This window comes from Amblyomma americanum, chromosome 3 (assembly GCF_052857255.1).
Source record: "Amblyomma americanum isolate KBUSLIRL-KWMA chromosome 3, ASM5285725v1, whole genome shotgun sequence".
NCBI classification, from domain to species: domain Eukaryota; kingdom Metazoa; phylum Arthropoda; class Arachnida; order Ixodida; family Ixodidae; genus Amblyomma; species Amblyomma americanum.
Genome location: NC_135499.1, coordinates 158,838,455 through 158,852,060, shown reverse-complemented (window position 1 = coordinate 158,852,060; position 13,606 = coordinate 158,838,455). Strand labels below are relative to the sequence as shown.

At 45.8% G+C, this 13,606-nt stretch overlaps 1 protein-coding gene across 4 annotated transcripts in view; it reads left to right on the top strand.

Annotated features, from left to right (window-relative positions):
• Positions 1-7,539, top strand: part of LOC144125284 (uncharacterized) — a 50,203-nt gene extending 42,664 nt beyond the window's left edge. For 2 of the 4 annotated variants that reach the window (XM_077658536.1, XM_077658534.1), the window contains 2 exons: positions 4,459-4,511; positions 6,347-7,539. In XM_077658536.1, the coding sequence (XP_077514662.1) occupies positions 4,459-4,511; positions 6,347-6,352 (59 nt within the window). In that variant the 3' untranslated portion in view covers positions 6,353-7,539. The remainder of the gene's footprint in view (positions 1-4,458; positions 4,512-6,346) is intronic. The other 2 variants (XM_077658535.1, XM_077658533.1) reach the window with 1 other exon arrangement.
• The last annotated feature ends 6,067 nt before the right edge of the window (positions 7,540-13,606 follow it).

Genomic DNA, 13,606 nt, shown 5'->3' with positions numbered 1-13,606 from the left:
AGATGGAGTGTTCATTATGCGTAATTTTGACTTGGCACATCAAGCAAGTCAGATTAGGGTTGATGGAAAGGCATGCGTCCGTAATATCCTATGCATGTCAGCCTTGCATGCCTTTTGTGCAAAGTTGATTAGGAAAGCACTTGTGTGTTCTCCTCTACACCTTTTTGTAAGGTAAACAAACACTATCAGTTCAAGAACTGGTCGCAGTGTCTGTAATAAGCGCTAAAGCAGTAGCGTCTTATTGGAGTACACGATGTCAAAGTTGCGGTCCAGCTTCTACTGGCACCACACTACTTAAATGAAAATGGAGGAAAACCTACCAATGCTGACATATTTTTGTGGATGTAAATGTTGCCCATGCTCTTATCTAGTCCGATTTGTTGCTGTTTATGAGATTTGTTCTTCAGCAAATTTTCTTTCATGTGTCATAAATTTTGTCACTGGAAGGTTTGACTGTACGCTCATGATGTGATAGTGAATTGGAATTCTGTGTTGACCAAACAAACTTTCTGGACCTACTGCAGCATTTCAGTGATAAAGGTAATACAGTAGAATCTCGATGATACGAATTCCTCGGTAGCACGCAAAATATTCGTATCATCCCGAATCCATATGATCCAAAACAAGCCAACTTCAACATGAAAATGAACAAAAACTTTATTACGCTGAACTATTTCTGGCCAAAAAATGTAACACACTTCTGCACTTTTCTGCCCTCGATGTCGCTGACCAGCCCCGTCTGCAACACACAAAAAAAACCGTGCAGCGGTTTCGTCATTCACGCTGCTGGCACCGACAGTGTGGCGCAGGACATCAAGAGCATGAAAGGTTTCTGCGAGTGACGGCGATTGGTCAGGCTCATCAGCAGCTTCACCATCGCTGTCAGGCTTTTCGAGTTCATCTCCGTCTGCTTCATTGACTAATACCTGTGCTACACGGGCACGTTCGAATGACATCTGAGTCGAATGGCATTCGAGACTTGGAATGACATTCGGACTCCCACGGTGCTACACGACACTTTCCGAATGCATTTGAAATTTGCTCAGCTCGTTTTCATTGTACAACGACGATGACGATGGCGGCGGTCACTGCGGTCACTGCGGTCACACTGGTGCGACGACACTGTCACGGTCCACAGCAGCATATGATTTTAGTGGGACAAGTTTTCTAGGCCAACGACACCGACGAATCCGATCGGCAGACGGTCAGCCTTCATGTCCTCGGCAGGCAGGCGGCTGAGCGAAAACACGCTGATGAGCAGACGGTGTGAATATATTCGCGCTTCTACCTTATCCGTATTGAAAATAAGCGAAACGAGCGGGTATATTTCACATGTGCACACTTGAACACTCACCAGCGATAAGCGCTTGCGAACTTGCAAACTTGCAGTTTGCAAGTGTGTTTTCTTTCCAGGCGTGTCGACAGCTGCAAGCGTGGCGTGCTACGCTGATATGGCGCTGCGCCGTGTCAGAATCAATGTATCTTAGCGATCTCTGCATTAGGACACTGATAAAGCTTCCTTGCGGTGGGCAGTGTAGTTCATGGCTGCTTCACGAGATGCCCCCTAAGGCTCACACACTGTGATAGGTACAGACTAATCAACGCTTCACAATAAACCGCTACGCTGTAAGTGGGCACCAAATGCCTGAGGCTCATTACAAGCAGATTCTGGGGATCTCATTCATCTATGTCCTGAGTGGAACTACCATGCTAGTACACCTTAAAGGGATATTGCATCAAATTTTAGGCTGCCTATTTTTGTACTGGAATGAAAGCTGGCATTCCTAAGTCAACAGAAACCGCATCGTTTTTTACTCGAAGCCAGCGGAAAGCACTTTTCTCCTCTTTTTTTCCTTGAACTGATGCACCTGGCGGCGGTGCCCCAAACTGCTGCTCCTTGGAAGCTGTGACGTCGCGCGTCTGCCCGCTTCCATGCCCTGCTGGCCCGGGCGCTTTGGCGTCATGGCGCGCTTGCTGCAGCTGCGTGGACGCTACGCGCCTCGTAAAGGACGTGCTGCGAGTGCCGCCGTTTTTGCTCAAATTTGATTCGCGCGGCTGTCAGACCTGCGAACGGTGGGAGTGCCAAAGTATTATTCCTCTAAAGGTTGTAAAGTAGTGCGGCGGGGGAAGGGGACACGCCATGTCATGTCTTCCCAAAAGATGTTATGTTCTGAAGAATGGATCCGTGTGGCGCAGCTAGCCTTCGCGACAAACCTTCTTGGTCCGAACTTTTCTCGCGGCAATTTAATCGACAGTGACTGCGACATAAATCTTTCTCTGTTGCAAATCCTCATCATGCCACTGAGACGACAGTGTCTTGCAGACCTGGAGCCAGGCAGGAGGGAGTGGTTGTTGTTGTTGTTGTCTTCGACATAGCGGTAATGGCAGTCGATGAGCTATAGCGCAAGCATTATCGTCTTCTTCCAGGTCAGCTCTGCGCCACTTTGCAAAACTAGGTGGCAGTATTCCCTAGAGAGCGCAAAACTGAAAGCATGATAGCCGCGCTTTAGCGAAAAGGGGACCTAAACTACATGGAAATTACAGGTAGCTTATAAAGAGCGCAGTTTACTGAAAAAAAATGTGCTCTTTGTAGCATATGTTAATGCGCAGAAATTACAGAGAATGTGAAAGGTATAAATGTGGCAGCATTTGTTACAGGTGTATTTTCCTTGTCAAGAGACAGTTCGGAAATATTTTCACTCGTTCCAGTTTTTTTCGCTGATTCAACCTCCGACCGAAAATCATCTCTGATGAGACACGGAAGAGAAATACACATTATAAACACTCTCGTCTCCCCTATTCCGAATTTTCAGTGCATTCACCAAACAAACCCCCCGCAGGCAATATATATGTATGCTTGAACAGGTAGAAAAATAAAAATATTGTGTAATAGTGTTTTCATGCGAGCATGCACAAATATAAGAAAAATTGAGCGGAGAGGTTCTTTGAGAACCATGAGAAAGTAACAATTATAATTTACTAACAAGCCAATGCCACGAGAATCACACGCCAGATCCTATTCGTGGGAGTTTTTAGGAGACTTACGCAAGTCTGGCATCGCAGTACTAATGCTCCAGTCACTAAAACTGCGTTCTGCGTACTATTTTGCTATGTTGATGCAATTAAGTTGGCTGCTTTTATATGTCGAGCACTCACTCTACTGTTCGCGCTGCATATGTCCTCCCCGCCTTATCCCAGCGCCGCGGCTGCTCTTTTTGTGTGGCTTGAGCAATAAATGAAGGTGATGCCTTGATTTATCTTTGGCAAAGGAAAACTTAATACCTACTTCAGGAAAGCTTGCCTGAGCCGTATCAAATTGGATTATCATATGCACAGCTACCAGTTCGGGGCGTGCGCCTGGATGATATGTCATCCTCCAGGCTCATTTTACTTTCGATATCTGAATGATATAATCGTTACTCCCACTGCCGCTTTCTAAGCTGTAACTTTCTACCTGTTTCACATTTCCATGCCGCCAACTCTGAGCTTCCAGGCACGACAGCTGAACCGATGCCAGCACGGTGCGACGGCCTGCTCCGGTGCGACGGGAGCAGGCCGTCACGACACCTGTGTCGTCACGCACGCCTCCAGCCAGGGAGGCCGGCAACTAGCGTGCGCACACAGCCTACAAAATCACGCCATCCGCACAAAAATACATGAAATAAAGACTGCAACTTGAGATAATCGCACCTTCTTAGTCCAATTTCGGCGATTTGACAGAAAGTCGCAATTTAATGCAGTATCCCTTTAAAGAATCTTTACTGTACATATTGGCACCCCTAAATGCAGGCATGGTTATTATGACTGTGGAAAGAGGGTGTTGACCTTTGAATGATTTGGCCAGACTTGTGTTCTGATTACTGTTCTGGCTCAGTCAAGCAGTGACTTGTGCATTCTTTTTTCCATCTTCTGATACCCCAACACCAGCTACTTAATTTTTACTTGTTTGCACAACCACTATTTTGCTGTACAGTCTCTACCTTCTAACACCGTTCTTTGAGAAGAATCGTGCTAGCGAGAACCTTTCATTGCATTTTATAGCTCTCATCCCATCACCTAGTTTTTATTTTCACAACTATCACTGTTATGCTCTGCCTGCCTTTCTGTGTGTACTAAGTTCTGGTACCTAGTCCTAGCCATTAGCTCAGATATTGTGTGTTTTCCTCAGTTCCACATAAGTAGATGTAGGTTAGCACTTTCATTGAGTCAGGCATGCTGTTGTAGTTAGATGACGCAGCGTGCATGTTTGTAGACCTTTTTGTCTTCCTTTTGTCGCTGCCCCAGGGGACTATAATGTTCCCGCATGCGAGCCACTACCTGGCAGTTGAGAGTACCCCTTGTAAATTGGGACACGTTCGTTCCCTTGCTCTCAAAAGAGGGTGCTTCAGAGCCAACCGATCTGGCTGCGCAGCTTTGCGCCCCTTTGGCCCCTAATCTCGTGGCGCCCTTGGTTTGTAGTGCCCCCGAGCCCATGGAAGCAGGCGCCGCCACAGAGACCCTACCGTGTGATGGTAAATAGGACTTCCCATTTTCTGCTTAACGCAGTCACACCGTTGCAGTTCTGACTAGAAGCAGTAGTGCTTCTGATTGGGATTGAATGGCTGAAACAAAAAAAAAAAACGAGTTTCGTGTTGAGGCCGCAGTGCTTTGAGGGAAAGGTAGTGGAAGTAGCCTGGGCCTGTTCCTTTTTTGCAACTAGCTCATTGTAATTGGCTTATGAGTCTCTGGCCAATGTGTGGATGAGGCAGCATGGCACTTATATTGTTATTTTTTCATGAAGCGAAGGTGCACTTTATTCTCTGGCAGAAGCCTGGCAACATTTGATATGACAGGATTGTTGGGGTGAAAAAACTTCATTGTTAGTGCCCCTAGTCTGAGGCTGTGTGATAACAGGCGTTTTATGGGGTTTAATGCAGACCATGATGGGCACAAAAAAAGAGGGATGGTTTTCAAATTTCTTCAAATGATTAATGTTTCATGGCATGTGCAAAACTCTACTTGAGGTAGGCCATGTTGTGTTCCAAAATGCCATGACGAGTGGAAGCTGTAGGACCTTTGTATCTGTTGCAAAAAAGAAGCAGGGCAGTCCTTGGTTTCCCCCTCTTCAGTTTGCACACTGTTGCTGGCAGGATGTTTGTCCAAGCATGTATTACAAGGTTGTGCCATTGCTATTGTTGTTCTTGAAGGGCTGACATTAATACAGGTGCATGCCCCGCTAACCCCCTGACCCCATGGTGCCCCTTTTGTTTATGTTCCTTAGATACCCTCAAGCACTGGATCTGTTGGCTCTGTACCCTTTTCATGTTGAGGTGCTCCGAATATGTTACTTGAGCTTTCAGCTCCAAGGGGCCTGTGAATGCTCCTAACCATGCAGTTAGCTCTTTAAACTTTCGGTGTGTACACTTACTGCTGGAAGCTCTCACTACATCATGCCTGTTCGACGACTACTGGATAGTCGGGCACTGTGTAAGCCAGACGTCATGCTCTACTTGAACTGTTCGTGTCATCCAATTGCGAAACCATTACTAAATTATATTGTCAACAAAGCAGCAATTTTTTTTTTCTTTTGTAACTAGATGTTGAGGATCATGGTAGTGTGTGACTAATGGTAAAGCTTTGATTGCCTAGGGGTGTTGTGAAACATGTTCCTATCTGGTACTGGTTTGAAAAGCACAATGTTTCTTTGTTTAGAGTGCGTTATGTACACTTGCTTGTTGCATTGTTTCTTATTTGTTATTTGTGTGGCCACCCTGCTTTTCATAAACTTTGCATTGCAAGTGCTTGTTGTTACATCAGACTTTATGCTTTGCAAGCATTTTGATATGTTAGGGTGGCACACATTCCGATTGAAATATTAGCGACCTCAATTTCGGGTATTTGCTGCCTTTATACCTTGTCGAGGGTTGCTGTCAATGGTCACCTAACCAAGTTTTATAAGCATTGTGTTGTTTATCAGCCTTGAAATAACTCTGAAAAGTAACAGGCGCAAAATTTAAATGGTACTTATGCACTCTGCTTTAAACTACCTTACTTCACGCTATCTTGTCAAGTTCTGCAAAAGTAATTGTGATTAGAGGTTAGGCAGTAAGCTGTAGCAGTGCACTTATGATAATGGCAAATGTGAACTCCTAGTCGGCCGTGCAATAGAGGCTCATCTTTGAAGCTGCTGCAAAAAAAGCATTTCGCACCTGAAATCGTAAGGCAGTGCTAATACTGGAGAATAGACCAGCATACCACAACTGTGTCAGGATGGAGGGGATTATCATTGTAAATTCTATTCCATGGTCACTTTCCCAGCATTCCAAGTAAAGGGTACCCAACATCCTTTTCTTTGTTCTTTTTGCAGCCATGATAGCAAGCCAGCAGGCAGCTGCGTGCGCCGTGGCAGCCTCATCAAACCTGCACCCGTTTGTGCCCAAGTGAGGCTTCCCCACAGTACCTGGCGGGGAGGTGCGACAACGACCACCCCGATGTGTAAATAACCGCTGTGTGTAGGGCCGAACTGGACCACCGATGATGTGTGCAAGACGGCCCTTCCCCCGACCCTGTCTGGCCCCCGTCAGCTTGCCTGCCCATGCGTGTGCGCGCAGTGTGGTGTATGTGTGTGTGCAAGTGCGTGTGCAAGTACGTATGCCGGTGCCTCGCGTGCAGCCATGTGTGAACCTAGCTCCCCCCTCCATGTAAATAGTGCAACAAGACTGCCTTCCCCTGCCCCCCACTTCCCATGCTCCAAGCAATGGTTTTAGACGCGTGCTCTCTCTCTCTCATCATCCCCTCTGACACTGCCATGACGACAGAGCCGTCTTCTGTGAGGACGGCCGCCACCTACCCACCTGCCCGCCGCTTCTTGAATTGTTCGCCGGAGCCTCCAACCTGCTAGACATTGCGGACGAGGTTTTCCCCGTGCTTCTCTTTCCCTCTCAATGTTGGCGTGCATAAAGGTGTGCCCTCGTGCACCAGCTAGGTACATTTCTCCCAGCGACAAGAGAAGGAATGTGCTGTTGAGTGTTTTATAAGGAGGCGGGGCCCTCCTCTGGCATACCCATTTCCCCCTTTTCCTCTCGCTCTTGTGGGCCTCTACCTCTTTCCCTCACCCTGTTCAACCCTCCCCATCTGGGAGGCTGTACAAAGTGTTAAATATTTCGTGCTACTGTTTCATTGTAAGCTATAGTTTCATATTACCCACTCTTTATTTTCCACTTGTTCCCTCACCCATCCTGCTGTGCCTGGTTTGCAGCAGCAGCAGCAGTTCTATCGCTCCTCTCCCACCCCTGATATTCTGTTGGTGTCCTAGTGACTGTATTTTTACGAAAGGCAAATACATTTGTGCCTTTGAGCACCTCTAGTCCTCTCTCACAGCTCTGCTGTTTGCGCTAGGTAGAGGAACTGCTGGGCACTGTCAACATTACAGGCACCTTTGGGGATGGGAAAGAATTTGCAAGCTCCCATTCAAAGGGGCACTGGCTTGGAGTCATGTATGTGCAGTGGTGTACCCCAGGTGTCAAACATTCGGAATTACATGTTCATTTTTCAAACGTTTTTGGTGTCTGCGGTTCAGTTGTGCTTGGTGAAAACAAGGAATATGGCAGCTTTTGAGCCAGAAGAAAAAAAAAAAAGGTTTAGGGCAATGTAGAACTCAAAATTAAATTGATACACACCCCCAAGTATTGGGACAGTTGCTGGTGAAATTTCAGCTGAAAGGTTTTACAGAACATGGCTTTAGTGCCTTTAGAGCCTCACATTGAGGCTCTAAAAGCTATGTGGCAGGAAGGCTATGGAAATGAAAGAAAGTAGTCAAGATTTTGAGCAGGTAGCCAGCAGTGCTCTGTGCTTTGTGCAGTACAAGGTCAAAATCAGCATTTTATTTGTGACTACTGTTCAATGGAGAACAAGTTTATACTTGGGCCTTTTTTATTGTTATTGGTAATCGAGGTGTAAACCTACATTCTGGCACAGTCGTGTGACACAGAAAGATGGGACAAGAAGAATAGATGAGTGTTAACTGGCAACTGAGAGGTTATTCTAAGTAACGGTCTGAAGGAAACATTTTGATTGGTTAGTAGCTGGTACCATTGAATGCTGACAGCAGTGCCCATCATCAATGAAAAACAGAATTGATGAGAAAGGGAACAGAAAAGTTGTGCAAAGACTAAAGCAGTTGGGTGACGTGTATGTTGTAGTGTCTGCTGCTTTAAACATGACCTGTGACTGTCTCTTGTGGAGCTGCATTTAATTTGCATCATGTTATTTTTAAAATGAGCTCTGCAGACATTTTCATTTCAGGTGGCCCACTTCACGCGATTCTTTGTAGTCCGGGAGCACGTGAAAAAAAAATGTTGCATATCAGATCTGCGTTCCTCTCGCACTGAATTTGCTCCAAAGTCAAAGAAATGGCAAATACCTTTCCAGCGGTCTACTTCATTTAGGTCCTGCTCAAGATCATGAACACTTATTTCATGCAGCATAAGACATGACCAAATCAGAAGCTACTGTGTGCCAAATTCACTTAGATAAGAGAGATGCAGATAATCCATGTAGGAACGTAATTCTCGAATAGGAGGCCCAGTCGCTTAAGGAACCCAGAGAAATAGCATTCAATCAGTGTGTGCACATATACAAAGCCCGAACGGTGCCTTTTGGAGAGTTGACCCAGACCATAGATTGGAGAAATAGCATGCCGACTCAAAAGCTGGGATTGCTTGCTGCACCAATGTGTCTTAAGTTTGTGCCAAATGAGTGGTGCATGAAGCTTTTACATTGTCTCGGCTTGCCTCCATTATGACATTTTGTTGATAAGGTGCCTGAAATTTTATGATTGCATCTCAGTTTCGACTGTTGCAATGCCAATTGAAGACAGTTGAATTACCTTAGAGATATGGCATCGGGAAGGGCAGAATATTCTAATGGGCACATTTTCCTGCCGCAGTTGAGTTGCAAATGTCTGAAGCACCCGCCGCAGTGGCTCAGTGGCTAGGGCACTCAGCTATTGAGCTGGAGTACTCAGGTTCAAACCCAGCCGCATTTTGATGGAGGTAAAACATCAAAAGATGCCAGTGTGCTGCTCAATGTCAGTGCAGGTTAAAGATCCCTGCAGGTGGTCAAAATTATTCCAGAGCCCTCCACTGCGGCACCTCTTTCTCTTTCTTTCACATCCACCTTCATGCCTTCCCTCACAGTATGATTGAGGTGTGGACCCAGAAGTGAGACAGTTACTGCGCTATTGCCTTTCCTCAAAAACTTATGTCTGGGGCATACAAGTTGCCTGTTATTTATCACTTTTTTTATAACACAAGAAATCCATAGAATAAAATGTAATTGAGCACTTTGGTTTTCTGTCAGAGTAGAACTGTGAGCTGAAAACACAGTCTGGACGAATCCACCACTCTTCTAAATTTCTGTCACTTTCCACAAGGCCATCTTACTGACAGCTGGCAAGGACTCAAAATTTTGGTTCCTTATTCTAAAACGCATGGTAGCTTACTTTCTCTTTACGTGTTCAAGCATTGCCATACAATTAAATACAATTCAACTCTTAATTTATGCACTTGTATCGCAAATCACGTGGTACATTCTGCCATTGTAACGATAGAAAACTGCCTTCAGAGGGTTATCTTGGGCGACTGCACCCATTGTTGGGATGTGTGTGGCTTGGATGCAACCTCACAAGCTAGCTGTAATGTGTGAATCTGCTATGTATTCCTACTTGTGATGTCATTGGGCACCTGCCTCGCAGCAGCATCAGTTAAACTATCAGCTAAACTGTACAGTGAGTTTTGAATAGGCTGACTAACAGAAAGCCTGATTGTGTAGGAAAAGTTTTGGTGTAAAAGGCAGTATTGTAGTCTGAGCTGCGAAAAACTGGCTTGAGAGATCGTGCTTTTAGTATTGCCTAGTATTTCCACAGCCTCTGCTGAGCATCATTTGTATCACTATTGGAATGAACATAGTTCCAGCTGCTTATTTCCTAGCAGATGTAGCTGTTTAAGAAAAAAAGGTTGTCAGCAGCAATTATAAGGCATGTTTTATCACAGCTTATGCTCGGGCTAAAATTTTGGCTTGTAGATGCTTGCCGCATGGTCACTTTATTAAGCTCATGGAAATTTCCTTTGCAGAATTTGAATGTTGCAATGCAGCCCAAAATGTCAAGCAACAGTTGACTGGTTAATGCCAATCACAGTGAATGGTAGCGGCATCTAACATCAGCTGAAGTTAGAAAGCAAGAGAGTTAGCTTAGACCTTCAAGAAGCTATTACTGGAAACCCACAGTGGCTTATTTCTTCACCGTAGATTGATTCGTGCTAAATCGGTGCCAAACATTACTTTTTTTTTCTTACACTCGTCTGTAGCTCTAGGAATATTGTAAACACGTGAAGCATTGTAATGAGCAGCAAAACGTGGCATCCTGTACTTGGTTGTGATCACTGCTGGCACATGTGGGATCCAGAAGTTAGAATAATCTAAGTTTGCTCATATGGTTGAGGCCCCTAGTTTCCTGCAATTCCGCGAAAAATTGCGGATTTAAGCACTTTTTATGGAATTGTTCTAGCAGCCACATTCTCTTTCTTGAAGCTCTTTATTGCTGTGGACATTAATAGGAATGACGGTACAATGGAGAAATGACTAATTTACAGTATTTGCGTGAATGTAACGCACTGAAGGTATTTAAGAACTCTAGAGAATTTTTAAAAGAAATATATTACAGCTATAATACAATCTCACTGTTTAAGCCAACAATAGCCAAAGCCCCCGCGCCCTGCCCCTAGAAGACTGCAGGATAAAATATGAAATCAATGGGTACGTCGACATTATTTAAGAGGTAATGCTTCAGATGCATTTGACACAATCGAGGGAAGCCAAACCTCCAATACTTCACTGCACGCAGCAGTAGTCACCGCCATGCCACCTCTACTCTGTTTCGAGTTGCCCAGTACAACACCCGCTGCACTCCATTGCTTTCCCTACTCCATTCAACTCTTTCATTGGCTACTCTTTCTACTCCAACTCTTTCGGTGGCTACTCTTTCTCAACGACTCGCACCACCTTCTTTCCACATCTAGAGCCACCTTCCTTGCACACTGTGCACATTGACTAAAGGTCATTAAAAAGCTACCGTAAAAACCGGACTATAGGTCGGACCGGAATATAGGTCGACCCCCTAACTAACCAATTCTAAAAATGAAAAAGATCTTTTTCAATGGGAAAAGTACCGAAAGACATCAATACTTTGAAACAAATGCGACTCGAGAGGTTGCACAATGGTGACAGTATTTAATTTCATTTAAATGCTGCTTGTATGTACACCCGGCAATTTTCTTAACAATATCGCGCACCAATCGGCCCGCGTGTTTGTTTCTGGCACAGGCAAGTACGGCGCCGTAGAGCAAAGTCCTCCTCTTCATGAATCGCCGCAACCAGGATGGCGAGCCTTTGAATTGCGCCCTCGCGAGTCTAGAGGCACGCGCGATCTCTGCCGCTTTCACGCGGATGCATTCGGCAGTCACAGGCAGCGATCTTGCTCGCAGAGCAACGTTTCCTTCCTATTCTCGATACACTACGGTCTGCCCACGAAATGATGTTTTCTTCTGGTTGCTGCAAGTTGTAATACGCAGCTTCTGCTTCTGCCAGTACTGAATGCTCTTTTCGGATACTCCAAATTCGCGCTGTGCCGCCAGGTTCCCGTGAGCTTCCTCGTACTCAATCGTGTTTTTCTTGAAGGCGACAGTAAATTGCCGTTAGCATCTACTTTGCATCTACTGAAACGCAAAATGGCGGCACTGCTGCTGATGGCGATGGTGATGGAAACTGTTGACTTCAGCCACCCATTGTTGCAAGACTTCCGTATTTTTTCCGCCAATGACCGGTATATAAGACGGGGGTCGACTTTTCACCATGTTTTTTTGAAAAAAAGTTCGACCTATATTCCGGTTTTTACGGTAGTTTCTGCTAGCAGCTGTCATGCCCAATGGCAAAGATCACTTTAGCTGCCATGAAAAGGTCGGAAAAACAAATGAGTTAAGGCTGTATTCATACCTTGGTTCCTTGTATAACGCAAGGCACATTTCGAAGCATTATTTGATGTCTCTCATGGAATATTTCAGATTCTTTGTTCTCCATTCACGGAAAATTTTTCGCCACAAAAAGTTGGGGGGGCCTTGCACCACACACTTCTTTTTTTTGCACATGGGAATTCCTTTGCAGAAATTCTGTGCTTAGTGCAGACAGTTCAGCGGAAAACTGCTTTGAGTTGACCCTTTTGGCCAAATTAAGGGGAGATGCCTAGTCTTTAAGCTGTTTTGTCAAGTCACTGTACTTGCTTCGCGCGAGTATTTGTCATTCTATAGTACATTATTGAGTTGCAGCAAGTTTCACTCTTGCCTTTGTCATGTGGGAAAAATTCACAACTACAGCCAATTGCAGTATAGGCCAAGCTGTAGTGTAATTATCAGTTTCTTCAGCACTTGTGTACGAAATGGCTTGGCTCTGGAATGCTGCCATGGGGCTGCAGGGTATGGTGCAAGTGGTAAGTAAATGCTACTATAGTGTCTACAGTAGCATACAGTGTCACTGTTACCGGTACTGAGCTACCGGGAGCCCGCACGCAGTCAATGCGCATGCACAAATCGCCTTGACGGCACCAGGCACCACGGCAGCTGCATGCACTCCTGCAGCATCGAGACCAATTGGCACATGCTCACTGGCGGTGAGTGGGCTCCCGATAACTAACAGTCCACGATATGGTGTCTAACGCTACAACCTGCGGACTGCTTGGAGTGTCGGTGGTAATAGTTAACCAGCTGTAAGGTATGTATGCAAACAGTGCCATTGTTTAAACACATGGCTTATCCTGTGTGTGCTGCAGCTGTATGTATGAGCTGTTTGCGTTGGACCACAATGATGTCTACTTCCGAGATGAAAAGTACGTGGCTACATCTATTTTTGCTGTTCCGTTGATGGCTCACTGCGTGCACACAAGAGTGTAGAAGTATATAGCTCCTGCAAAATAGCAAAGCCCTCTGCGGCCTCCTCAACGCCTCCCCACGGAGCCTCCCCACGTGAGGATGCTCCACCACGCTAGCTGCGAACAGTGCATGACAAGCGTGCATTTTCGGTGCACGGGTAGAATGGAAGAATCATGGGAAGAACTGTGGGTGGAAGCGAGGGAAACGCGTCGGTGGTTCTAAAAACCTGGAACGGCGAGGTCCCTTATTTGGGGGGGGGGGGGGGGGGGGGGGGGGGGGGGGGGGGGGGGAAGCTGTGTGCAGTTGTGTGCTTGTGGCTATCTGAACAGCCGTCGTCGTCCGCGCTGGTGCACACCTCAGACAAGTGAAACCGAAACTATGCGGCTGGACTGTTCTTTTGTGATAGTGTCTTCGGACTGACGTCACGCTGGCCATCGCACGCGTCGGGCTCGATCGAATAATTGGACAATTCTTTGCCGGCTACTCCTCGATGCGGCTAGAGGAACGGAAATGAATGGTTAGAAGATAGGAATTTGAACCTTACCCATTTGCATTTTGAGCTTAATAAATTACAAGAAGCAGTAAAGTCATGCCAGCACAAAAAAAAAAACGGTTCTCGGAAAAGATTTTGTTTTAAGGGGTTTTTT